At 40.3% G+C, this 27,878-nt stretch overlaps 1 protein-coding gene across 6 annotated transcripts in view; it reads left to right on the plus strand.

Annotated features, from left to right (window-relative positions):
- GADL1 (glutamate decarboxylase like 1) overlaps window positions 1-27,878 on the plus strand; it is a 162,616-nt gene that overhangs the window by 21,142 nt on the left and 113,596 nt on the right. For 2 of the 6 annotated variants that reach the window (XM_041733647.1, XM_041733642.1), the window contains exons 2-7: window positions 6,671-6,843; window positions 14,252-14,378; window positions 16,630-16,720; window positions 20,463-20,569; window positions 21,275-21,390; window positions 27,710-27,789. In XM_041733647.1, the coding sequence (XP_041589581.1) occupies window positions 6,671-6,843; window positions 14,252-14,378; window positions 16,630-16,720; window positions 20,463-20,569; window positions 21,275-21,390; window positions 27,710-27,789 (694 nt within the window). Of the gene's footprint in view, window positions 1-1,221; window positions 1,705-4,499; window positions 4,524-5,253; window positions 5,434-6,670; window positions 6,844-14,251; window positions 14,379-16,629; window positions 16,721-20,462; window positions 20,570-21,274; window positions 21,391-27,709; window positions 27,790-27,878 lie in introns of those variants that run through there. The other 4 variants (XM_041733644.1, XM_041733645.1, XM_041733646.1 and 1 more) reach the window with 4 other exon arrangements.

The following is a 27,878-nucleotide window of genomic DNA, read 5'->3' on the forward strand; positions in this document are numbered from 1 at the left end:
ATCTTAACTACCATCAGGTCCATTTTTAAAAAGGACTTCCTGCTTCTCACATGCAGAAGCTCTTCTCTGGAGTTTCAGTGTGTTTTCTCTGCCCACAAGCATCATGTTTTATAGAACACGGGATGGGTGGGATTCCAGGTATTCATAAACATCTATAATTTTCCTTATTAGATTTTGAGGTCACCAGCTATGTGTCTGATTCATCTTTGAGTCTCCACAGTGCCCATCCCAATGTTTTGCACACCGTATTCAATAAATATTTCAGAAAGTATAAATAGAAGAAGTAGCAACTCACTGTGGATTTCAACTAAGGAGAACTTATTCCTCAAATATGACTTAACCAATGATATAAATGTTCTTTTCCTTTTTTTCCTTTCTTCCTTTCTATTTCTTTCTCCCTCTCTTCCTTTCTTTCCCTCTTCCTTTCCTTTCCTTTCCTTCCTTCCTTCCTTCCTTCCTTCCTTCCTTCCTTCCTTCCTTCCCTCCCTCCCTCCCTCCTTCCTTCCTTCCTTCCTTCCTTCCTTCCTTCCTTCCTTCCTTCCTTCCTTTCTTCATTTTCCTTTTGCCAATGGATAGCCATCTTTAGCTGACTAAAATTGAAGCATAGATTTGCCTTTTACTCCTACAAGTGGGTTGCACCATGGGAATTATTCAATCTCTAAGTAACCTTTTTGATTCTACAGAATCACAGAGGTAGATTCAGAATCTAAATCCCTGCATTTGTTACTATTATTCAAATCTTCAGAGGTTTTTCTGCCACTGCTATGTATTGTTATTATTTCTTACTCTTTGTTTATTTCTTATAGTCTTCTTCCTTGTAGGTTGTCCTATAGACAACAAAGGGTAACAAAGTTACCCTCTCATTGATATGTTGTTTTGAGTAGCAAAATGGCTTAAAAATGGTATGAAATTTGAAAGGGATGCAAACAATTTAAGAGCCTGGAGTACTAGCTAGGTATATAATCTAAATTAGGTATACACTCTTTTGAGGTTAGATGAGACATCTGACATAGAAAACTTGAGAACAGAGGAGTGTCTCCTCAACTTTCAATTGTATTTTCTTTCACTCTATTTCCCTAATTATTCTCTTTCTGGATGTTTAGCAAATTGAGAACAGAGACTCTGTGTTGTTTATGTCTATATCCCCAGGCATCAGGTTGGGTGATTGGCACATAGTAGTCCTTTTTTTAATTTATTAATTAATGCTATCCTCTTTTTCAGGCTTTGATTCTCATGCCTATCTTGGACTGACTTGCTGGGCTTACCAGGTCCTGACCCTCAGAACTCCCTTGGTCCTCAATGTCCTTTGACAAGTTTTCTGAAGAGTTCCTTGGTTCCCACCTAGATGCCTGGATTCATTTTTTTTTTTTTTATTGTTCCTCCTTCCTATCGTTTGCAGCAAGGATTATTTTCCTATGGCTAATTTTTTTCTTAACAATTAAAGTCTTGGATGGGACACGTGCCTCTACCTGGCAAACTTTCTGACAAAGACCTAACGCTATTAATTCTAGCCTTTACGTGAGCCAACAATGTAATGTGGGTGCCAAAAGAGAGTTCATGTAGACTCAGTCACATTAATAGTTACTACTTATTGTTCACTTTACTCCCTTCCTGGCACTTTGCTCAGCAGCTTGCATGCTTTGCCACATTTAACCCTTCCAATGACTCAATAAAATGGACATGGCTATTTTCCCCCTTTGTCAGGTAAGAAATCCAAATCAAATGGAAATTAAATAACATGGATGAAGTCACAGAAGCACAATTAGAATTTGGGCCAGGATCTACCTGATTTCAAAGCTTAAGCTTTGTGACAAACTGGGGTGCTAATGGAAACCTTGTTAACGGAATCATGGTGACCAGAGCATGGGAGATATGAATTCATTCTATTTAGTGCTAGGGATACCACACTTGGAGTTTTGTACTAGGCCTCATTTTATAAGATAGAAATAAACTGACCCAGACTAGTGACCATGGGTTACTCAGACACAAATGAACAAACTGGAGCAGTTAACTAGCAGAGAGAGAGAGAGAGAGAGAGAGAGAGAGAGAGAGAGAGACAGGAGAGTGATAGAAGTCATTCTATATTTGGCTTAGAGTTCTATGGAAGATAAATGAGACTCTGTCTACCTACTCACTGCAAAAGCCTGTGGAAATGACACGGGATGCATATTTGAAGTCACTATAAGAAAAATGTTTGTGACCATTCCAGCTGTCAGTGGACTGGTACTTTAAGTGACAAAGTTTTAAAATTATTATTAATTACTGCAGATATTCAAAGAGAAGACAAATCCTCTAGTTGAAAAGTTTCCTCTTATACCTTAATTTCTCCTATAACCCTAAACCTTAACCTCAAATGTTTGCACTGTTTATGTTCAAAACAAAACTTCTCTTTAAAAAAACAAACAAACAAACAACAAAAAAAACTTCTCTTTAGTGTCCTTCTCATAGCACTTGGCACCTACTATCTTGTAGTGTGTGGTTATTCAGTACTCTGAGGCTGTCCATTACAAGGACAGGAACTGACTCTGCTTCATCTTGCTTTCATTATTACCTCCCTAATATAGCCTTACAAACTGTAGATGCTTGCAAAGCAGCATCTTACTGCTCTTTCATAGAACTTCAATGTTATTTACTCTGGTTTCACTACCTACTAGCTTCGTGACATTGGGCAAGCCAGTTCAACCCTGTCTGTCTTAGTTTCCTCAGCTATAACACTGAGTCACTGGAGTTTTTGTGACAAACAAATTTGTTAAATCTATAAAACTTCAAGAACAGAGCCTGCCACATGGCGTGTATGTGTCTTGTGTTGATGTAAATGTTGAGCTCTGGAAAGCTGCCCATGCAGTAGGGGCTGACTATTGACTGCCATCTTGGGGCAGGAACATCATGGCGGGAAGTTCTGCTCTCATCACAGAGGCAATCCCCTACACTGTGGCCCCTCTTTCTACTCTTCCACAAGGGGTAACTCACTGGCCCCTTGTCTAGAGTTCATTATCTTGGCCATTTGACCACTTTCTACTCTGGTAGCTTACTTTCACATGGAGATTCACTTATGTTCTATGCACTTATGCATTTTTAAAAATATTTATTATTTATTCATGAGAGACACAGAGAGGCAGAGACATAAGCAGAGACAGAAGCAAGCTCCCTGCAGGGAGCCTGATGCAGGGCTTGATCCTAGGACTCTGGGATCACGCCCTGAGCTGAAGGGAGATCCTCAGTCACTGAACCATCCAGGCATTCCACACTTGTGTATTCAATAAGTGTTACTGATTGCCTATTACTGGCAACTAAAATTTATTGAGTTGGCTAATATTAATGACATTTATTGAGTGCTCACTATGTAGCAGGCACTGCTGTCTTTGTCTCTGTTAATTCACTTAATCCTGTGTCAAAGGAAGGGCCCCTGTTCAATATCCAAAACACTATTTGAAGTTGAATTTATTGTTTGTTCAAAAGGGAAATCTGTACATCTCTTTAAACAAAGCAAAAGTTGATCTTATATAGAGCATCAGAAGGCCTGGGATTGAGGAGCTGGTGGAAATCCAGAAGTTAGAGAGTTTAGAGGTTGACTGCTTTTCACGTTTAGAAGCATGGTTCATAGGGTGAGACTTGATGGACTGACTTTCAGAAGTCAAAATCCTACAAGAAAGAGGACAGAGCATGGAAAGAGAGTGGCTGCAGCACAAAGTATGGAGAAAAGAGAACAGGGGAGGTCTCTATTAGTGGTATCCTTTCACAGTCCATAGATCACAACTCAGTTTTGCCTGTTGACCCTGCTCCCTGGTTCTTCTTCTGGTCCCTACTGTGTCTTCTCTAGGCCAGGAGTTGTATAAAGTGTATTCTACATCTACCCCATCCCTAGCCAAAGGTGTCTCTTGCTAGGTTAGGTCAGGCAACAGGCAATGACATATCAGAGAAGGAGGACATTATTACTAGTTGGTTGAAGGACTAGGCAGGACTACTTGTATTTGGTGGTCAGCAAATGTTTATCAAGCTCCTATAAACTGCCAGGCACTTTCTGGGTGCTACAGAAACAAAAGTGGAACCAACGGATGCAAGCTTACACTCTTAGAGAGCCAAGCCTCTATTGGAGATATAGATACTTAGACAAGTAAATGAATGAGTATATGTTATCTGTCACCTGGTGGTCACTGATTTTGAGTCAAATAAAGCAGAGAAAGAAGATGGGGTGAGAAGGTGCTACAGTTTGTAATATGGTTATCAAGGAAGGCCTCTTTGAGAAGCTCACTTTTAAGGAAAGAGTGAAGAATAGTGAAGAGGCCAAATCTGGTGGAATTCGGTGAGCTTGGAGCACAATAAGAAGAGGTGAGGTTTGAAGTCCAATAGATGATGGAGACAGGAGATCATTTAGTCTTAGAGCTCATTATGACTTTGACTTTTTGTTTGATGAGATAAAGATCCATTGGAAGGTTTAAGTCATCTTGTGAACTGACTTTTCTCTTCAAAGGTACGTAGGAGCTACTATGTTGAGCATAGCCCACACACCCTGCAGAACAAGGGTGAGAGTCATTTGGGGGAAGGGGGGGATGTTAATTGGGAGGCCACTGCACTGATCCAAGCATTTATGGTGGTTTACGCTAAGGTGGCAGGAGAGGGGGTAATGAAAAACAGTCAGATTCTGGATATATCCTTCATAAAAGATTCTTCCCATTGAAAGACTTCATTATTAACTACCATATATACTCTGTGAGTTAGGTTGGAAGTTCTGAGTATGCATCTCAAAAGATCAGTTTGACCTCCTATACAAACTCCAGGGGTCTTTTCCAACCTGGGAAAAGGCAGGTGGAGGAAGAGGCATATTTTCGCCTCTGGCAATAGAAATAGAATGTATCTATCAAGATAAAAGGCATAATCTATATCCAATTCTTTATAGTTTTTAAATTGTATTTTCTCATAGATAATTGCATGAAATATAGGATTTCTTAAATTGATTGCTGTGGGGACAAAGATGACTTAAATTTCAATTTCACTGCTTTTCTGGTTGCAAGTGGGTGTTTGACATTTTTTAGTGTGTGTGTGTGTGTGTGTGTGTGTGTGTGTGTGTGTGAGAGAGAGAGAGAGAGAGAGAGAGATTCTGAGAGAGCTATAGAGTGGCTGCAATTCCCTGAACAATAAAAACCTGAAATCCTACTAATGAGGTTAAAAAAACCTAACTTTTTCTGTGTGCCTAATAATAGCACTGCCTACTGACATAACCAGGGTTCCCTGAATAATCGCCCTCTTTTCCAGTTTATTTTTAGGACCTAAAATTTGGGGGAGGAATGTGCCTTTAGGTGTACAGCTCAATTCCAGGGCTTCACCATTTGTCCCTAAAGCATGTTGAATACATCCTTTCAAGTGAAAAATAAGTAAAAGTGAAAGCTGGAACTAAAATTCATCATTGGAGCACTGGATGGTTCAGCCTTCAGGGTGAGGATAAAAGATTGATCCTTCACTGCAGACCCCATCTTTCCCAAATTGGGGAATCTGTGCCATTTTTATCTGCCTCCATGGACACCATTTGAGTTTGCCAGTAATAGAAGTAAAGGGTTTATAAAGGCACAGAATTTTATCAAAACATAGTACTTTGAGGAAAAGGAGGACTTTAGGGCATAATAAATGTCTATAGTGTTGGAGCCCTGGGTAAGTATAAAAATATTTGAAATGTATATTTACCATCAACATATTTAAGGTAGATTTAAAAGTATAAATAAAGCATTGTGCTGGGTGTGGTGCTGAAGGATTGTTTTTAAAAACTGTTTCTGTAAATTTCCACAACTCAGTGAACATGCGCCTCACAGGGAGGAGAGAGAGAGACTGATTAGAGAAAGAATAAAATCCAATCAAAGCTTGTGGCAGATATTGGTGGAATATTTCGATTAAGTTGCCAGAATTATTTTTGGGGTGGGCTATTTTGGGTAGGCAGTAACCTTTATTCTCAGATATAGATTTCCATGTTGACTTTTAACCTTTAGTCATTGCCTGGCAATTGTACAGTCCTGAAAATGTTCTATTCCATCTTTCTGTCTGTGCCCAAACTGCAAGTTTGAAAAGTTTAAGGGCATCAAGTGTGGATTTACACCAACCATTATGCGACTCACTTTCTTATATTCTCCCTTTATAAGGAAGTGGCTGAGTACGTGGAAGGAGGGGCTCTCAGGGACAAAGCAGTGTCTTTAATATAGAGGGTTATTTAAACATGGGCTTCAAATGCAAAATTAGGAGAGGTGATATGTCAATAATATTTTCTTCCTTAGGAATGACTTATTCCCACAAAGAGGATACATGGCAATCCTTAACAAATTACGAAAGAGCGTGTGTGCACAAAATAGACATGGGTTTGTGTCTACAGCAATCTTTATGTACATGTGTTTCAAAGGTGTTTGCAAGAGTGAACAAAATGAGTTGAGTTTACTTTTCTTGAGCTTCTCCACACTCCCTGATGCTGAACAAGATGCTGTAGGAATGGAGAATAGAATTTCTGTCCTTAACTCTATTATGCCATTGGAAACCATAAAAAAAAAACCTGTCAGCTTCAACGCCCCAAAGAAGTATTAATAGAAGATATGCCATTTGAAGCTGTGATAGTGATCCATTTTTTCCCCTTGTGTTTTGTCGTGATCTAATTAGATTATATCTCAAACATGATTTGTTTGTGTGCTTCCAGGAGATACTCATCAACGCGAGATGGTTCCAAGTAAGAGGAGTGCTGTTCTTGTGGATGGGGTTATACTGAATGGCCCCACAACAGATGCAAGAGCAGGAGAAAAATTTGTTGAAGATGCCTGTAGGCTAATAATGGAAGAGGTGGTTTTGAAGGCTACAGATGTCAGTGAGAAGGTAAAAAAAAAAAAAAAAGATATCTATTAGAAATCCTTGGAATGGAAAAGATAAATTCTTTCCAATCTGATGGTTAGATGTAAGGGAGATAGGAAGCTCATGTTATTATTGCCTCTATACCTTTGTTTCAAGGGGATCCCAGCTACCAAAGTGTATGCCCCCCTACCCCTCACCCAGTATCTGCTTTCCTAGAAGGTTTGGCTTATAACCTCACAAGCCATCATTTGATGGGAAACTGGCTGAGACCCCAGGCCTTCTGGACATGAAGCACAGTGATGAAACCTTCTGCCCTATAACAGTGTAGGTGATCAATAATCTGATGATCTAATATATACACTCTCTAAAACATACTCTGCTTTCCATTTTCTTGGGCACATTCTTTCTATCACTAGTAAAACAACTAGCAGAATGTGGAAAAGACCATGAAAAGTTTTCAAATTTATCTGAGGGTCCTTCCCAGGAGCTGGTTTGAGTTTAGACTGGAAATCTTGGATTGTAAAGTCTGACTTCTGACTGGCACCAATTATTGCTTCTAGGTTTCAAATTCAGGCTCAAGTTCAGATTCAAACTGATATTGCAATTATTACTAATGACTTCTACTCCTAAAAGTACTCTCTATGTGCCAGGTGATGTTCTCAGGACTACTCCCTATGAATTCATGTATTTAATTCTTACAAAACCAAGGGCTATATGTTTACTCGATTTTAGAGAGGAGGAAAGAAGTGAGGCACAAAACCAAGGGTTATATGTTTACTTGATTTTAGGGAGGAGGAAAGAAGTGAGGCACAAGCAGTTCAAGTACTTTACCCAATATCCCATGTTAGTAAATATCAGAGCTGGCACTAAAATCCAAGCAGTCTGGCTTCAGTCTGGGCCTTTTACTTCTCCTCTGTATATCTCTTTATCCTTTATCAGATTGATTATCTTTCATATTGAAATTGAACGATCAACAAGTAGATGTATAGGAGGGATTTTGATTCCAATTCTGTTGGTCAAAAATAAATGTCATTTAACAAAAAGATTTTGAATCTGAAGTGGTATTTATTCTGAATTTTTGATCGCATGCATTTGGGAAAACCTATTAGAAAACAGATCGAAGTGTTCTGTGAACTTAGCATAGCCGTATTCAAGGCAAAAATCACTGATGGTATTTCTTGATCATATATTTATAATTGCATATTTTCTGGTCTTATCTGTACTTGTGAAATATTTTGGACCTGCTTTACTTTGGAGCACACTGCTTTTCTGGTAAGCTTTTTTTCTTTTGTAATTGGCCTTTATTCAGTCATTAAATATTAACTGAGTGTTAGCTATGGGTAAACAACTATATTTGGCCCTGGGGGATATAAAGACAAGTAAGATAAAGGCTCAGCTTTGAACAGAATTTATAGTCTAATTGGAAGGATAAGTTTTCATTGGAAAAGAGATGGGGGGTCCCCAGGCATGTGATAAATGTGTGTGATTGGGGCAGATTTGGGGGATTTCATAGAGGAATGGGCTCTCTGAGCTTTGATGTGGGATGTGAAGGTCAAGTAAGATTTTGATGGGCAGTGAGAAGTCAACCCATGTATGTTGAAGAAAGCAGGAAGGTAAGGAATAGAAAGATCATTGCAGAAGAGAACTTTCTCCCTCAAAAAAAGGGGTTATATAGGTGACTAATGGAAGGTAAGACAAGAAGGGGAAGCTTAGGATCCTAAGTTATCAATTAAAGAAGCACATGTTGATTGCAATGGTATAGCCATGCAGGCTCTCCAAGTGAAGGTGGGTTGAAAACTCTGTTAGGGTTGGGGGAAGGAGGTGGGAGTTTTTATGTCACTTAGTCTGACTTTGTTAGAGATCCAACAGGGCACCTTTCAAAGGTGACCTTCAGATAGATCCATTCCCACACTTTGTGAGTTGATTTCTTCTAGTTCCTTCTCTTGTAGACATTCTTTCTCAGCCACCTTTTTTCAAAAACCTGAGTTATAATTTGCATTTAGTAAAATTTGTTCCCTTTTTTGGCATGTAGTTATACGAGTTTGATAAGTCATGTAACAACTCCACCACAATCAAGATATAGAGCAGTTCCATCACCCCTCAGATGTCCCTCTGTCCCTCTATAGTCAACCCTGCCCCTTGCCTTAGCCCCTGACAGCCACTGATCTGTCTTCTGTGCCTGTATTTTTTGCCTTTTCCAGAATGCCAGACAGGTGGAATTCTATCACAATTGTCTTTTTGAGTCTTGCAGTTTTCTCTCAGCAAAATGCATCTGAGATTTGATTATGTCATTGTGTAGATAGGGATTTTTTTTTTAATTGCATTTTACTTCATCACACTTTGCAAATATTATGTTTTTTACAATTTGGAGGTTTGTATACCCCCTGCATCCAGCAAGTTTATCAGTTCCTTTTTTTCAATAGCATTTGGTCACTTCATGTTTCTGTGTCACATATGGTTAATTCTCACAATATTTCAAACTTTTTCATTATTACTGTACTTGTTCTATAACATATTATATAACATAGTATATATATTATAACATCATATTATAAAACATAACAATATTTTATGGCTTGTTATAATCAGGGATCTCTGATGTTACTATTGTAATTGTTCTGAGGGACCACGAACCACATTCATAGAAGACAGTGAACTTACTGATAATGTTGTTTATGTCCTGACTATTTCTATCCACTGGCAGTTCTCCTATCTCTCCCCCTCTCCTCGGGTCTCTCTATTTAGAGACATGACAACGTTGAAATAAGGCCAGGGAAGAACCTTGAAATGCCCTCTAAGTGTTCATCTGAAAGGATTAATTTCAACTTAAATCGAAAGCTAGGAGTGAGGAAGACATTTTGAAAGCCAAGAGAGGCCAAAAGGTAGGCCTTTTGTCCCAAAGAGTCAGCCATATTTTGACTACAAAAAGAAAAGTTCTGGAAGGAAATTAAAAGTGCTACTCCAGTCAACACATGAATGATGAGAAAGTCAAACAGCCTTATTGCTGATCTGGAGAGAGGTTTATTGGTCTGGATAGAAAGTCAAACCAGCCACAACATTCCCTTAAGCCAGAGCCTCATCCAGAGCTAGGCCCTCCTCTCTTTCCTCTACTCTAGGAAGGCTGAGAGAGGTGAGGAAGCTACAGAAGAAAAGTTTGAATCTAGCAAAGGTGGGTTCATGAGGTGTAGGGAAAAAACTATCTCTATAACATAAAAGTTCAGGGTGAAACAGCAAGAGCTGATGTGGAAGTTCCAGCAAGTTATCCAGAAGACCTGCTCTAAACAATGGATGTCTCAATGTAGGTGGAATATCCTTCTATTGGAAGAAGATGCTACCTAGGACTTTTAAAACTAGAGAGGTGAGGCCAATGCCTGGCTTCAAAGCTTTGACAGGCTGACTCTCTTGTTAGGGGCTAATGCAGCTGCTAACCTGAAGCTGAGGCCAGTGCTCAGACCACTCCAAAAACCCAAAGGCCCTTAAGTATGATGCTAAATCTACTCTACCTATGCTCTGTAGATGGAAAAATAAATCCTGGATGACAGAACATCTGTTTAAAACATGGTTTACTGAATATTTTAAGCCCACAGTTGAGACCTACTACTCAGAAAAAAAGATTCTTTGCAAAATATTACTGCTTATTGACAATGCACATTGTCACTCAAGAGCTCTCTCTGTAGAGATGCACAAGATTAAGGATTCCATGGCTGCTAACAGCATCTATTCTGCAGCCCATGGATCAAGGAGTAATTTCAACTCTCAGGTCTTATCATTTAAGAAATATATTTTGTAAGGTTATAGCTGCCATAGATAGTCATTTTTCTGATGGATCTAGGCAAAGTAAATTGAAACCATTTTGGAAAGGATTTGCCATTCTAGATGCCATAAATAACATTTGTGATACATAGGAAGAAGTCAAAATATCAACATTAATAGGAGTCTGGAAGAAGTTGATTCCAACTATTATGGATGACTTTGAGGGTTCAAGATTTTGGTGGATGAAGTCACTGTGGATGTGGTGGAAATAGCAAGAAAACTAGACTTAGAAGTGGGGCCTGAAGATGGGAGTACATTTCTGCAATTTCATGATATAACTTGAATGGATGAGGAGTTGCTTCTGATGGATAAGCAAAGAAAGAGGTTTCTTGAGATGGAATCTACTCCTGATACAGATACCCTTAAGACTGTTGAAATGACAGCAGAGGATTTAGAATAGCACATAAACTTAGTTGGCAAAAAGGCAGCAGGGTTTGAGAAGATTGACTGATTTTGAAAGAAGTCCTACTGTGGGTGAAATGCTATCAAATAGCTTCACATGTTACAGAGAAATTGCTCATGAAAGGAAGAGTCGATTAAAGCAGCCAACTTTATTTATTTTAAGAAATTGTCCCAGCCAACCCAGCCTTCAGCAACCACCACATTGTCTATCAGTCCACAGCCATCAACATGGAGGCAAGACCCTCCACCAGCAAAAATATTACAACTCACTGAAATCTCAGATGATGGTTTGCTTTTTTTATTTTTTAATTTTTAATTTTTTTAAAGCAATAACTTAGTGTAGGTTCATAATCTCCTCAGGAGTTTCCTGGGTGAAATCTGAAACTGGCTCCTGGCAGAGAGCAGAGAGAGACCAAAGAAATAAATAGGCTGCTCCAGGTTGGCAGGTGGCAGTTTTAATAAGCAAAGGGAACATACAAAGGAGACATGTGTTGGATGGCAGCAAGATGAGTGGACCCTTACACCTGCCTGCCAAACCTTAAAAGTTTTGATAGATAAATAGATAGGTAGTTAGATGGATGGATAGTTAGATATAGATAGAGGCCTTAACTGAGCTTAATCAAATATACTATACAACAGTTTTGAATACCACCTCATTAAGTCAAGGCCGAGTCCTTGGAGACACCTCTAGCAGCAGGAAAGGCAATCAGAACCCACATTCCAAAGACTGGGGAAGGGGTGAGGAGCCTCCAAGTACTCGGGTCCAGCTCGTGGGTCATCTGGTGGTCACCTCTTCTCGATGACCTCCCTCAACAAGTATTTTTTAATTCAGGTGTGTACATTTCTTAGACCTAACGCTATTGCACACTTACTAGACTATATGGTACAGTGTCAACGTAACTTTTATATGCACTGGGAAACCAAAATCTTGGTTTGACCCACTTGATTTCAATGTTTGCTCTATTGAGATGGTCTGAACCACACTTGCAGTATCTCTGAGATATGCTTGCATCAGGAGCCATTCTTTTCAATGGTCTCAGTCACTTTTGATTCCCCTCTGCCTATTATGGTTCCCACTTCAGAGTTTAATTTCATCTCTCTTGTACAACTCAGTATTTCTTCCTGCTTTCCCCAACCTCCCACCTCCTTAGTCTCCTGACTTCCTGGCTACTCCCCTGTCTCTCTCCTCCCCTCCACAGTCGAACTTTTTAAAGATTGTCTATGCTCCCTCCCTCCCTCTCTTTCCTCACCTCCCACACCCTCACTCCGTGGCAATCTGGCCTCCACTCCCACCTCTCTAAGTCAAATTGCTCTTGCCAAGAACACCTCCTTGTTGATAAATCTCATGAGCACTTCTCAGTCTTTATCCAACTTGGCTTCTCAGTAGGATTTGAGAGTGATGACCATCTTCTCCTTAAAACCTTCTTTCTCCCTTGTTTTGGTTGCACTGAACTCTTCACAGATTGTCCATCCTTCTCCGGCATGTCCTCTACCTCACAAGTGAGCTCCTCTCCCCTTTCCTATATCTTTCTTAAGTGTTGATGGTACCCAGGTGAGATCCTGTGCCTTTTATGTTAGGGAGTAGATTCTCTCTATGTCACTCAAATTGTATTATCATGGTGTGTGTCTGGAACTCTGTTCTTGGTTTTTCACAAGAGCTTCCTACCAACATCTGAACCCCTTTTTGATGTCCTGAGAGGCCTCAGACTATTTTTGCCCCAAACTCATCATCCCTGCCCCACCCCAACAAGATTCGTTTCCTCATTGCCACCATCAGCCTACATGTGTAAGCTACAGACCTCAGAGTTGTCCTTGGCTCGTACCTCTCCCTCATCTTTACTGTGTAATTGATTTTTGATTTGTGCATTTGAAATATCTCTGGAAGTACTTCATTCCAATTGTATCTACCTTATCCAGAATACTACCCTCTGCTTGGTTTATTAGTCACCTCTTATTCTCAGTTTTACTTGGAATCTCCATATAGCAACTAAAGCTATTGTCCAAAGCACAAAGATGTTCATATCACTCCCCTGTCCAAAACATTTCAATGGCTGCCTTAGAGCCAAGTTCAAATTCTGTAACATGCCACGGAAAATTCGTCATGATCCAGGTCTCATTTATCTCAATCATTCATTCATCCTTTCATTCATCACATCTTTGTGGAGCACCTCTTGTGTGGTAGGCACTGTGTTAGTTACTTGGGAGCAGTGAGCAAACAGATGGACAGCTCTGCTCTCATGGAGACTATGTGGGACACAGTAAATGAGTTACATGGTATGTTGAAAGATGATAAGTGCTATGGAAAAAGAGAGAGCAGGAAAAGTTAAGGGAGCTGATAAGGGTGGGGTAATGTGAAGCTTGTGATTTTAAGTAAGGGAATCAGATTGCTGTCATTGAGAACGTGATTTTTGAGCAAAGCTTTGAAAAAACTGAGGAGATTAGCCATGAGGACATTTGGGGTAGGAGCATCCAGGCAGAAGGCACAGCCAGTTTGAAGACTCTAAAGGAGAGTGTACCTGATGTGTTTAAGGAACAACAAAGAGGTCAGGGTGGCGGGGCAGAGTCAGCCAGGAGGAAAGCAGTGCTAGACTCAGGAGGAAACACCATGAAGGGAAGCAAATTATACAGAATCATCTGAAGTCATTGTGAGGACTTTGGCTTTACTTTGAAGGAAATGAGCCACTGAAATATCTTAGCAGAGGTACAGCCATGGCTTAGGGTATCATTCTGGATTCTGGGTGCCAGGTTGACAGACTGTATGGGACAAGGGTAAAGGTATAAGCAGAGAGACTAGCTAGAAAGTTATTTTGGCATTCCAGCTTCCCTTCTTGCCTCTCCTTCCACCAATCCCATGTTCTAACTACACCAAACTAAATCCATTCTTCAGATGTGCCCTTATATTTCAGCCTTTACGACTTCTATTAATTCCACCTAGAGTGCCCCTTACCTTCCTCCATCCCCTAATCTTGCCTTGGTTAGAAATCAGTTTCTCCAGGAAATCTTTGACCTTCCAAATTGAAGATGGGGCCCCTCATTTGTTCTAATGACATCTGGGTCACCATCACAGCTTTTTCACACTGGACTATGGTTGTATATTTAAATCTCGGTCTCTCCCACTTCTCTGGAAGCTTCATGAGGGTAGGGTCCGTGATGCTAACATCCTCTTGATGCCTGGCTCCAGTGGGAGCTCAATTAACTACCATTGCTGAATGTCCAGGTTTGTGAGTGGCGGCCCCCTGAACAGCTGAAACAACTTCTTGATTTGGAGATGAGGGACACAGGAGAGCCACACCACAGGCTGTTGGAGCTCTGCCAGGATGTCATACGCTACAGCGTCAAAACTAGTAAGACCTTTCATTTGCCTCCTTGATCTGTGCCCCTAACAAGTTCTTATATTTTCTTAAGCACGTATTTACCTCATAGTAAAGCTTAGTATGGCAGTGTTTCTGGGATAAGAAAGTGGATCCCAGTGTTCTGGAATAAAAAAATAGTGGTTCTGATATTTTTACAATGGGCTACTTAATCCTTAATACAGATTTTTGTCAAGGCCAAAGATAAATGGATAGAAAAACTGTTGGTATTAGTCATCATACAGAAATATTATCTACTCCTTGGCAATCCTCTATCCTCCATTTATAATCAAGACCATATAATATGGCTGCTACTTATCTTTGCTTATGTTGGTGCACACTGGCAAAGGATAGTTTGATTATAGAATTTGTTAAGGGACTTTAAATTTTGATGGCTCAGAACATGCAAAATATGTGCTGGAGGGTGTCTTTACTATAAACAGGAATAGATGGGAAAGATACTAATGAAGTCTTGGCAGTTGGTAATTGCTGAATTATTTGATCAAATCTAGCAGGATCAGAAATGAAAAACTAGGAAAGTGTAAAAAAAATGAACACATAGGGAGTTTTTGCTGTGATAGCTTCACAATACTGCTTAACCACTATGATCATTTGTAAATGCAGTAGCATGGTAGCGTGGTATTAGTCTTGTGCTGACATACTATTCCAACCATTAATATCTATGCACCCAGTGAACAAGTTCCAGAACTAAGGAAGTAACTTTCCAAAATATGCATTTCACAGTGTGCTGTAAAGGTAATCTAGTGCTTAAGACCATGCAGGCATTATGCTTTGTGAATTCTGACACTGAACTAAATTTAGTGGAAAAAGCATAATAAAATCCTGGCTAAAAATAATTGGTTTATATTCCCTTGGGAAAGTCTGGTGTATGTATCAAAAACCCAGTTAGCATTTCAAAAGCAGAGATACATATCTTATTATTATGGTGCATGTCAGAAGTGTAGAATGACATTTAATGCAGTAGATTTTTCAGTTTACTGGATATTTTCCATAATGTTACCATGGAAATCAATCATAAATTAACACGGAACTAAAAAAAAAATCTTATTAAAATTACTTGTAGCAATGTCTGGTTTCCTTTGCCAGATTAGGGGAAGTTTTCCATATTTCATTTAAAAAAACATTCTCTTGGATTTCTGTTTTTTTATGGGACCTCTAGTTTAAAGAGAAAAAAACGCTAAAACCAAATGTTGTACGTTGCAATGAGAAGTCACTAACTAAAAAGGTTCTCAAATACTCAAATTTAGAAACAGACCTCCTGCCTCTTTGTTCTTTGTCATGCTGGGCCTCCTATGATTGAGAATGTCAAGTCAGTTAGCCTGGTGTTTGGTGTGAATATTCACACTGTGTAAAGCCAAGAACCTTTATGAGACCTTTTATAGGAGGGGGAAAAAAATAGAAAGTTGGAACTGAAGTTGAGTCTTAAAGGCTACTGCCTTTGAAGTAAGTTGAATTAGAAAGTTTATGTAAGCTGCATGATGAGTCACATCTTACTCCATCTACATAATGCCAGTTGCACTATGAAAAATGGTCCAATCTGAAAAATGAAAAGGCCACTCACTGCTGGTAGCCCGAAGTGAACCTTGTTGGTGGGTGAAATGCATTTAAAGATAGGGAAATTGATATTGATAGCTTCTGAAGAGAAAGGTAGCAGGCTTTGATACCAGACAAGTAGTTTGAATAATCCAGTTCTCAAGGGTTCTGATTTGGATCTGGGTTGTAGAAAAAAGGGAACAGATAAACCAGAGTTCTTAAGAGAATGCCCAAGTGTTACTTAGAAGCAAGCTATTGTTTAGTAGAAAAGGTTATGAGGTGGGTCTTCAACATTTATTTCCCTTGTGCATGATTAGATTTTAAATTCTTTTTAAGATAGAGGCATAATTTGCATTCAGTAAAGTGGACAAATCTTCACTGCTCAGCTCAATGAATGTATACATATCCATGAGTGAGTAACCATCACCCATATCAAGATATAGACCCTTCCCAGCACTCCAGAGCCTTCCTCAAGCCTCATCCTAGTGAATATCACCTTCCCAATTCTAACCTCAGTTTCCATAGATCAGCTTTGCCTGATATTGAATGTCATATAAGTGAACTCATACAGTATATCCTCCTTTGTATCTGGCTGCAGTCACTGTCTGAAAGATTGATTTATGTTACTGTTGTATAGAGAGTCTTTTTTTTTTTATTGCTGTGTAGATGAATGCTCTGCTTAAATTTACAGACCATCCAAGATTTTTCAACCAGTTGTATGCTGGACTTGATTATTACTCCTTGGTGGCCCGATTTATGACAGAAGCATTAAACCCAAGTGTGTAAGTATCACTTTACTGGACTCTTACACAGAGCATGCATTAGGGATCTCTTAGGTGAAATTTTATTCCATAAATTTCTATTGCATGGTTTCATTTGTCTAGTGTCATCATAAATAATGGAATGACACTTAGCAGTATTTTAAAGAGATGTTTGATTTGATAGTGGTATTGTGAGATGGTTAATGCACGCATGGTTATCTCCACTTAACAGATGAGAAAATTGGTTAAGCGGCTTGTCATTCATTCCCACATGAAAAGCCATGTCTCTGCTAAGTGCTGGAGAGACACTCTGAATAAAAACAAACCTTGACTTGGCCCCCATGAGGCAAAACGTCTCATGAGATAGAGATGCTCCATGCAAATTAATCAAAATTCTCCACACAAATTAATGTAAAATTTTAATTTGCATATGAAGAAGTGCATGATGCTATAAATATAAATGGGACAATTTTTCCTGGCTGGGAGCTCAAGAAAGTCTTCTCTGAGGGAGTAATAACTAATAGCTGAAGAATGAGTAAAAGCTAAGTAGGCAAAAAGAGGAGAGATGAGTTTCAAACAGAGGGAGCTGTATGCACAAAGGCCCTGTGGCAGAAGACAGCATAGTGTATCTTATGAACTGAAAGGTCAGTGAAGGTATAGCTGAGAAAGCTATAGGAATCTAAAAGAGGATGTGGTTTGAGAAATGGATAAGAACCAGATGTGCAAGACCCAGTGAGCCACGTTTGTGAGTTATTCTAAGTACAAAGGAAAACCTTTAAAGGTTTCTAACTCATTATATGCCATTAGCTTGTTGAAAAGATCCCTCAAAATATGGAGAGTGGATTTGAAGGGGACTGATCAAGAGGGCATTATCTTAGGTGAGAGATGGAAGTAGCTTGAACTTAGACAGAAATGGTAGGAAGAGAGAGAAAGAAAAGTGTGTTTAGAAGATAAAACAGAAAGATCTGGATGATATATTAGACCATGGGAATGAGGACAAAAAAGGTGGTTTATACAATGATGCCTCAGTTTCTGACTTTTGTAGCTGGGTTGATGGTCACGTCATTTATTGACATAAGAAGCATTGGAAGAGGGGACTAGTTTTCAGGGATTTGGTGAAAAAGGCAAGAGCAAGAATTTAATTTTCAGTTGTGAGCATCTGGGTTTGCAGTGACTTTGGGCTACTCAAGAGCATGTATCAGCCAAACTGAAGGATACCTGGGCCTGGAATTCTGATATCTCTATGAAAGGTATCAATTTAGGACTTATAGGGGAATGATAGTCATTGAAATGGTGGGCATGGATGGGATGCCTTAAGTCAGTGAAGCTCAACTATTCCTGTCCATTAGAACCAACCTGGGACATTTCCAAAAAATTATGTTGAGGCCTGGGTCCTAACCCAGACCAATTAACTCTAAATTCCTATGGCTGTGTTCCAAACACTGATACATTTTCAAAGCTAAACATATGATTTTGATGAGCAGGATGAAAACACTTTGAATAAAAACAAACCAAGAGATGGAGAAGCAGGGTCTGCAGGGAAGAATATAGAGTGAGGACCAAAACATAGGATGAGCCTTGAGGACATCTAATACCTCAAGGTTAGGAGGAGCAAGACCAGCCTACAACGAAGAGAGAGAAAAGAGGGAGAAAATCAAGCAGGAAGGCATGGAAGCGGTGGGGGAGAGTGTGTCTAGAAGCATATATGTTGAGTATTTAACTAAGTCAGAGACTAAAAATTTCCCCTTGAATTGGCAACACAGATATCACTGGTCACTTCAGTTAGAGTCACCCCAAGTCACCCCTAGTTTTGGTGGGGTAATATGAAATGATATTAGTTTACACTGAGTAGAAGGGTTACATGGTAGGTGGGACAGAAGAAACCGTAAAATTACCCAACTCTATGAACCTTTCCTTCTATGCCCTGGGTTTTCTAACTTCCTGTTTGGGTTCTTTTAGTTAAAACATGCAGTGGTTTGCAAAGTATTAAATTGTTGCTAAGCTGAACAATCTGCTGAAAATGTGAGCAAGCCGCGAGAGCATTCCATATTGTCCCCTTCTCCACCTCCATGGCTATCCCCAGGTTTACAGTTGAGCCTACAGTTTTTAAGGCAGGCTTAATATTAATTTTTTTAAAAGGTGAATGATTATTTCATTTATAGTTGCAGGTGCACATAAACATATATACTTTTCCCCCCCACTTTTGATATGTGTGAACTGGCTTCCTAGCCTGGTTGAAAATAGAACCTGGATTGTTTGCAAAATGACATGATGTCTGTAGAGTGCTTGACATGTAGGGAAGGAGGGAGGTGACACATAGTAGGTGTTCTGTTGTTTTGTTTTATATAATTTTGTGCTTATGTTTCCCCTTGTTTCCAAAGTTTTCCCTTCAGGGTGTTAAAATATTTGCATTAAATTCTGTGACTGTAAATTTAAGTGTATCTGGATAGCTTACATATTTGGAATACACATTTGTTTAGATATACTTTAATGTAATGGCCTAATTGTTAGAGAAGGAAATTATAGATAATTTAGTCACCCTCAAGTTATCTGGAGAAAGAAGAGGCTCAAATATTATGAAACAAGGCATGGTAACCCTCCCAGGTGGGGTTCCCTGGGAATCTTCTCTAAATGGAGTTTAGTGAGCAGGGTGTTTATTAAGAATGCCCTTGGGATCAGCATGAGTGATGGGGGGAAGGCAGCAGGAGTGGGCAGAGACAGACAGATTGGCTGACTTCATGGTGGTCTCTGGAGTTACAGTGGCCCTTAAGAGCAGTCTGGAGTTGGGGCTATATGGCCAGGCCTTTATACCTCCAGCTAGACCAATTATAAGAGGAAAGGTTGTGACCTTGGGAAAGATGGCTCCATGCCCCTGAGGCAATTCCCAAAAGGGCTAAATTAGTGTTCTCTGACAACAGCAGTCCAGCCTGGAGAAACAAAGCCTTCAGTGACAGGGGATTTGGGTAGTCCTTTGCAATAAAATCATCACATGATAAGAGAAATCCCACAGAGCACTTCCCATTTGTGGAAACACAGTCATGTAGTGGAGAAAACCCTAGCTCAGGATGAGTAGTTTCCCTGTAGAATAACTAGAGCTGATTGCTAGAGTACTCATGGTAGTAACCTAAGAAAACCTAGTTACCATGACAATAGTTTTTTTAAAATTATTTATTTATTTATTTATTTATTTATTTGACAGAGAGAGAGAGAGAGAGAGAGCACAAGCTGGGGAGAGGGGTAGAGGGAGAGAGAAAGAAGCAGACTCCCCACTGAGCAGGGAGCCTGACACAGGGCTCAATCTCAGGATCCCGAGATCATGACCTGAGCCAAAGGCAGACACTTAACTAGCTGAGACACCGAGACACCCAATAATGGTTTTTCTTTAATAGCATCCAAAGCAGTATCCAAAGAATGAAATGGTCACTGCTCATGACTAATATTAAGAAATCTAGATGCACTGCTTTTATCTCTCTCAGGGGAACTGAAGGGTTCCTGTAAATTATGATTGCTGAAGTAGCTTGCGTATCCCTAAGGCCACCAGCCAGCTATTGGCCATCATGCTAGCTAATTGCATTTATCAAACCATGACCAGCACCATCACTGACTGCACATTTCTCTATTTCCAATTGGATAAATTTCCAAAAACTCTACCTGTACTTCCATAGCCACTTGGTTGAATAAAACTCTATGTACATTTCTTGGGACCCCAAAGGGATGGTTTGACTCTAGTCATAGAAGTGAAGTGTTTTTTATATCTATCTAGTTATACGTATGAGGTGTCCCCAGTGTTTCTGTTAGTGGAAGAAGCGGTTCTGAAGAAAATGATTGAATTTATTGGCTGGAAAGAAGGGGATGGAATATTTAACCCAGGTAAGTACAGCTAGTTATTGCCATCTCCCTTCCACTGCAAACACCTAAACATTTATTCATGTGTTATATGAGGAACAACTCCTTGAAGATTTGCACATTCCAAAAAAGTCAGATAAAAATAATGCTATTTGTTGAAAATCTAGCTTGTTCCTTTCTCTGGAGAGACAACATTTTGCATACATGCTCAACAACCGACATAAATGTTAAGCCAATGAGATGTCTACAATTTAGGACTTATACCTAACAAATGAAATTATCTATTGCTGGAAATTGGGAAGGGCTACAAGGTTTTTAATCAATTTTACTTGAGAAGGTTTCTGAATCACATGTTGTTCATCCTACAGTCCTTTCTTGGGACAGAGATGAGCATGTATTGTCATTTTATTGGTCAGGGGACAGACATTGTTAACTATGAAGACTTGGGTACTGGCCCTTGCCCATAGATTGAAACTTTTAGTTTGGAAAAGCTCTGGAATGAGAGAATAGACCCAAACTTCGGTCTTCACTGAGATTGGAAATTGCTGCAGTTGAGGATCAGGAAGTGTGCAAGAGTCATGGGTGGGGCATGGTGCTCAGATGGCTCCTGGGGGGGATATGTCATTAGACTAGAGCAGCTGTAGCCTTTCATGTCTTCCCCCGTGGTCAGCCTTTAGGGAGCTATAATTTCACACTCTAAATATGTCATTTCAATTTTGTTTTTTGCAGGTGGTTCGGTGTCCAATATGTATGCAATGAATTTAGCTAGATACAAATATTGTCCTGATATTAAGGAAAAGGGGCTGTCTGGGTTGCCAAGATTAATCCTTTTCACATCCGCAGAGGTAAAAAATTATTTTTGATATCAGATCTAGATAATGCATTATTTAAGGGGGTTTGTGTGTGTGTGTGTGTGTGGGGGGCCTTCTGATACACTTTGGTCCTATCCATGTGTGACTAATATGCCTGAGTATAACACCATATTTCATTTCCAAGGAAATTCTGATGGGTTTGATACTGTAACCTCTGGCCACTCAATTTTGTACATCACCTTTATTTAAAATTTAGAGTCTATGACATTTTTCTTTGAGAAAAGAGAACATTCAATTTGAAAGCGTTATCTCTTTCTGTGAATCTCTTCTCTGAGTGTCTTATTTATTAGAACATAGATGATCACTCAGCGCTGTCAGAAGACTCACATTGCCTTGTATAACTGATTACTTTGAATTGCTAACACAAAGGCTTTTCAAGAGGAAAGGGAGATATTCAGAAACAGTGAATATTACCCCTCCCCCCACCCACACATGGTTCCATGCCACAATGCCTTACGTCCTTTTACCCTCCACCAAAGTAGGCGGTCTGATTGTGGCTTCGAGCTAGGCTGCTTGCCTTCAATTCTTGTCTCCACTACTACTCCACTACTATCTGAGTGACCTTGGGTAAGTTGATGATATCCTCTGTGCCTCCATTTCCTAATTTGTTAAAATAATCATCAGTTAACTGGTGTATCTAACGAATTGTCCCAAAGCCCGGTGGTGTAGAACTATAGCTAGATATCATTGCTTACGAGTCTTGGGACAGCCAGGACCCTTCTGTAGCTCTTGGCTGGGCTCCATTATGTATCTGGGGATTGCCATCCGCTGGCTGATCTGGGACTAGGTTTTCAGAGATGATTTCTGGGAGTTCTCTCTGCTCCGTGTGTGTCTCATCCACCAACAGGCCAGTCCAGGTATGTAGTGATGACAGGGATCCAGGGGACAAACAGCATGGAAACCTACCAGGCCTCTTGAGTCTAGGCTTAGAACTGGCTCATTGTCATTTCTACCTCATTTTCTTAGTGAAGTAAGTAATGTCAAGGAGCCCAGATCTAAGAAGTTGGAAACAGACTTTATCTCTCTCTCTCTCTCTCTCTCTCTCTCTCTCTCTTTTTAAGATTTTATTTATTTATTCACGAAGGACACACAGAGAAAGAGAGAATGGCAGAGACACAGGCAGAGGGAGAAGCAGGCTCCATACAGGGAACCCGATGTGGGACTCGATCCCGGGTCTCCAGGATCACGCCCTGGGCCGAAGACAGGCGCTCAACCACTGAGCCACCCAGGGATCCCCCCAGACTCTATCTCTTGAGGAGACTTGCTGCAAAGTCACCTTGCAAAGGGCATGGATACAGGGAGAAGTGAACAATTTGGGGCCATCATAGCAACCCAGCAGCCACATGCTTAGTAGTCACGGCTAAGTGGGTTGTTGCAGAGACTGAATGAGTTAATGCATGTAAAGCAGCATCTGGCACATTATAGATACAGAAAAATGTTAGCTAGTTTTACTACTAGGAGGAGAATTACCTAGCTATAGTAATATGGGTAGAATAGATGAGCACAGCTGAAGGGCAGTCTTAACTAAAAGAGATTTTTTTTTTTTTTTCCTTTTCTCTTCTTGTGCGATTCCAGTGGGTGGCTCTGTCCAAGCCACCATTGCTTCTTCCTGGCCTCCTGGCAGTAAGAGTTGAGCTTCTGTACCTTCTGTGATAATCCAGGAACTCCTGTGAAACACAGGCAGCATCTAAAAGTTCTCTGTTATTTCCAGTTGGGCCTTTCTGTATCTGTTATTTCCCTAGAAGAGCAGGAGTTACTTTGTTATTGCAGAAACCTATATTGTGGAGTAAGTGGTAGGCAGTGGGAGAAAACCTGGCCACCTCCCATGTCTTCTACCTGCCCTGGCTTCCCTTTGCCCTGGTTAGTTCAGTGCCAAGTGCAAAGTGGGCGCTGGCTGTGGGAGGCGTCTAGAAGGAATCATCTAATCTGAGATTCTTAACTCAGCCACTCAAGGCCCTTCTTCATGAAAGCTTCTTCTGTAGCAAGCAGAATGTTTGGTAATGTAGACATCTAGGGAAAAACACTTGGTTCTTTGAAATTATTATAGAGTTGAGTTTCCTTCCCTGGGTTCCAAACTTGAGCATTCCCATTGGTGGAAGCCAGCATATCAGAAATGCAAAGTTCCTTCTTTTGAATTGCTATTTCCATGCCTGTGAAAGCTGATTTGGTAAGGCCTCTGCTATCAGCTCAGTGCTTTCACTTTTGCCTTCTTCATTCTCTGGTTTAAAACATACTAGAGCTCTTTTCTGGAACACTTGCTCCAGAAAAGGGGAAGGAATTCTATGGAAGCCTAGAATAAAGATTATGCATGGGACAGATCAGTGACACAGGTGTAGCTGGCCAGATTGGGAGTGAAAAGAAATTGAAACCTCATGCAGTTGGAAAACAGAACTATTGTTTTTTTTAAAATCTCCAGTGGAGATATTTTAGCAAAAAGAGGTAAAATGTGCTGTGGCTAACATGCCAGCTGAAGATGAAGCCAGAAAAACCAAGAACTAGATAGACATCTTAGTTTATTCAGGCTGCTATAACAAAATATCATAGACCAGCTGGCATAAACAAACAACATTTATTCCTCACAGTTCTGGAGGCTGGGAAGTCCAAGGTCAAGGTGATGGTAGATGTGGTGTCTGGTGAGAGCCCGCTTCCTGGTTTGTGGACCACCGTGTGCTCATGTGATCTTTCCTTGGCTTGTGCTGGTGGACAGAAGGAGAGGTCCCTGCCTTCTCTCCCTATAAGGCCAAGAATCATGAGAGTCTTGCCCTCATGACCTTATCCCAACCTAATCCAATTGTATTGGGGGTTAGGGAGTAAACACAGGAATTTTGAAGGTAATTTTTTTTTGTTAAGCACTGGGCTCATAACAATGCGAATTCCACAGTAAAACTCCATAGCTCTGAACACACTATAGTTCCAAATACAGATTTTCACCCCATTCATCCAGACTCTACCTTGTTGCTCCTTCCTTTCCCTACTCTGCCAAAGAGACTAAAGTCATAGCATTTGCATCATTTTAGCTCCTATTTTGGTGATCACCTTCACCACTTATTACAACAAACCATTTCATCAGTTAAAAAAAAAAGTATTAAAGAAGGTTGTGTTTCCTCAAAGGGTTTAAACCCTATGTCACTCTTTTTGCTCTACCTCCCTTGTTTGCTTTTAGGCGTGAGGGTAACCATTCCATCCCTGTCTTGTATCATCGAATGCAGGGTATATGCACTTACCACTGGAGGTATATTTGCATATTTGAGGTTTTGATTGTAAGTTCACTCTTGGCCAAGACCTGGAACATCATGATAGAACCCCTGCTCTGTCAAGTGTACCCACAGTAGATGCCCCCAGACTGAGTAGGAACCAAAGTGAAGGGACTTTTGGAGAAAAGCAATAAAAGTAATAAATCTGTGGCTTGATTAGCAGTTAGATATGACTTCCTTGAATTTATGGAAATCATAGGTTTATAATTCAAGTCATTCGAGGAATTGGCATAAGTAATGATTGCCTGTTACTAACAAGTGAGGGGAGAAGAGAAACCCTTACCTCCCAGCCAGCCAGCAATCAGCCTACTTCCTGTCTAGCAGGATGGAGGCTTGGGTGAGGTGAGAGAGACCAGGGTACACTTCTCCTGGTCATGGTTCCTCACGTACCTCATTCACTCACTCTATTCTGTCTAGGTGAGTCTGACAGGAGTTTGGATGCTATTGCAAGCATTCTCCACAGGCCAGCAGGTGCTTCTTAGGAGGTCGGGCTGAGCATAAGGGAAGCCCATCTGAATTGCGACTCTGCTTTAGGAATTGAACCAGCTATGTGCTCTTGGAGAGGTCCCTATACTGCATTGCTTTTCTCCATTCCCCAATATATGACATTCACAGACCCCCGGTTTCCCCACCACCTGGAGCTCATTTGACCACCAGACTAGTCAGCACTAGAAGGATCCTGAGTGTCCAGCATACAACCTGTGGAAGGGAAAGCAGCAGTTCCTTGAGAAACCCAAGGTCAGAGAAAAAAAAATGCTTGTTGGAATCAGAAAGGCAAATGCCAGGGCACTTCTGTCTTTCAGAGAGCACTTGCTGTTGTATCATTATAGAAATAAATGCCCACTGGGATTTTTGTGTCTTCTGTAGATGAATGAAACCTGGGTGGGGCTTCGGGGGGGAGGGAGATGGGATATTAGAACGAATGACTGACTTACCTTTCACCAGAGATGGGAGCAAATATTTTTGTTTTTAAAGGCAGTGGTTACTTCTGAACTCTGGCCTTCTAGGGTTTTCCCTTCTTTGAAAGTACTCAGCATGTCTGAAGCATTGCCTCCGTTGTCGTTTTCTTCTTCTTCTTCTTCTTCTTCTTCTTCTTCTTCTTCTTCTTCTTCTTCTTCTTCTTCTTCTTTTGCACTTCCAGGGCTCTTTGCCTCCTCTGATGCCTTCAGATGTTTATACTTTGGTTTTGCAGACTTTTATTTTATCTGTCCCTATCCATTGGAGATTGACATTGGACTCTACTTTGTCCTGAGGTAGCCAAAGATAGCTCCACTGAAGCTTTTCTTCAGATTACCAGTTTTTTAATTCAATAGACACATTGGATGGGGACACTTGGCTGTTTTTCAGGGCAAAGCAATGTGATTTTCCTTATTGGCAGATGCCAAGGGGGTAGGCTACTATTTATTCATTATGAGATCAATAGTTGGTTGCCAGAGCCCAAATCTCTGGTGAGAAATAATTCACCTTGGTTATGTCACCCTAGCTATGGTGGGCTGATGTCGCAAGTAGAGAATTAATTACATTTTCGTGTACATTATTACTCTTCAATATGCATACGTTCCTGTAACAATTTGAAATAAATGCATCCTACAGGCATTTGGCCGTGTCCTATTTGATATTGGAAATTAATTATTTAGGATGGTTTCATTTCTCCTGATGGTGTTACTTCTGCATTTATTTTTACAGAGTTAAAAAAAAAAGAGCTTCCAATAAAACTCTCTTGACAAAAGAAGAAAAAAATTACCACATTTGGGGTAATATATCAAGTTAAGTGTGAAGGCATGACTACTCTTTTAATGTATTCATACCTACAAATTAAATTACTAAGGGTTTTGGTACAATAATGTCCTTTAGCACCTTCATTTTTCTGGCACGAAAAAGAATTAATTGACCACCTGTCCACACTAATGTATAAAGAGTGACATCTCCAATGTTTGAATGCTAATTATTTTATAGGCTTTATGTAGCAGGGGGAAAAAAGACCCAACAATCTAAAGCATATACTACCATTTCCAATAAGAAATAGACCAGACCTAATTCTAGATCCTCCTATTAGCTTCATGCATGCCAAGGCTGCATAAAGTGAGGTGTCCATAAATTATTATTACTTTTTGTTATTATGATTTTAGCCACATTCCTATGTGTCTCATTTCTTTTTGTTTGTTTGTTTTAAAGATTTTATTTATTTATTCACAAGGGCCACAGAGAGAGAGAGAGAGGCAGAGACACAAGCAGAGGGAGAAGCAGGCTCCATGCAGGGAGCCCGACGTGGGACTCGATCCTGGGGCTCCAGGATCAGGCCCTGGGCTGAAGGTGGCGCTAAACCGCTGAGCCACCTGGGCCGCCCTATGTGTCTAATTTGAATCTTACATTCAATTTTAAACAAGATTGGTCAAGTGTTTGATCAGCATTTATAACTCACCGTTGGCTCCCGTTGGCTCTTGAAAATCTTTCAATTCTTCTGTGGTTTGCGATTGCAATTTTTGAAGCAGTCTTGCTCACTCTTCAGAAGGTTTTGAGTTGGCAGTGGACTAGATTGCTTCCGTTAATATTGAGTCTTATTGGCTGCATCTTATTGGCAGCATCAAGAGCAATTTCTCTCAACCTTTTGGAAAAACGAAAGCCTCCAGTGACCAAACTTGCTTCCTAGGATAGGCTCTGTGCTAAGTCCTTTACATATATTAGCTCATTTAATTCTACAAAAAGCAGATGAATTAGGCACTGACACATCCCCTTTAAGTGAGCAAATTGAGGCTTGGAAAGCATACGCTGTTTCCTCAAGATTCCATAGCTGTAACTGGGAGAGCTTGGAATTAAATCCTGATTTCCCTCATCCCAACCAAAGTCAGGGTTTTTAACCACTCTCTCACGGAGCTCGTGTGAATCATTACTTTCTTTTTCTCTTATGTGATAATGTTGCAAAGATTGGGCTCAATCATACGACTTTATTTTTTTTTCATATGACTTTAGATTAACAAGCAGTTTTTTCATGTTATGCATTCATGTTTTCCTTTTCCCCCTCAACCCTTTTAATTTAGTGTCATTACTCTATGAAGAAAGCAGCCTCCTTTCTTGGGATCGGTACAGAGAATGTTTGCTTTGTGGAAACAGATGGAAGGTAATGGGGACAGGATCCGGAAGCCTGGTGGGCGGAGGGGGAATGCATACTTTTTAAAAAGCAGTCCCAATGTCTGCTCACGACTAAAC

The sequence above is a fragment of the Vulpes lagopus genome, chromosome 19 (assembly GCF_018345385.1).
Source record: "Vulpes lagopus strain Blue_001 chromosome 19, ASM1834538v1, whole genome shotgun sequence".
NCBI lineage: Eukaryota > Metazoa > Chordata > Mammalia > Carnivora > Canidae > Vulpes > Vulpes lagopus.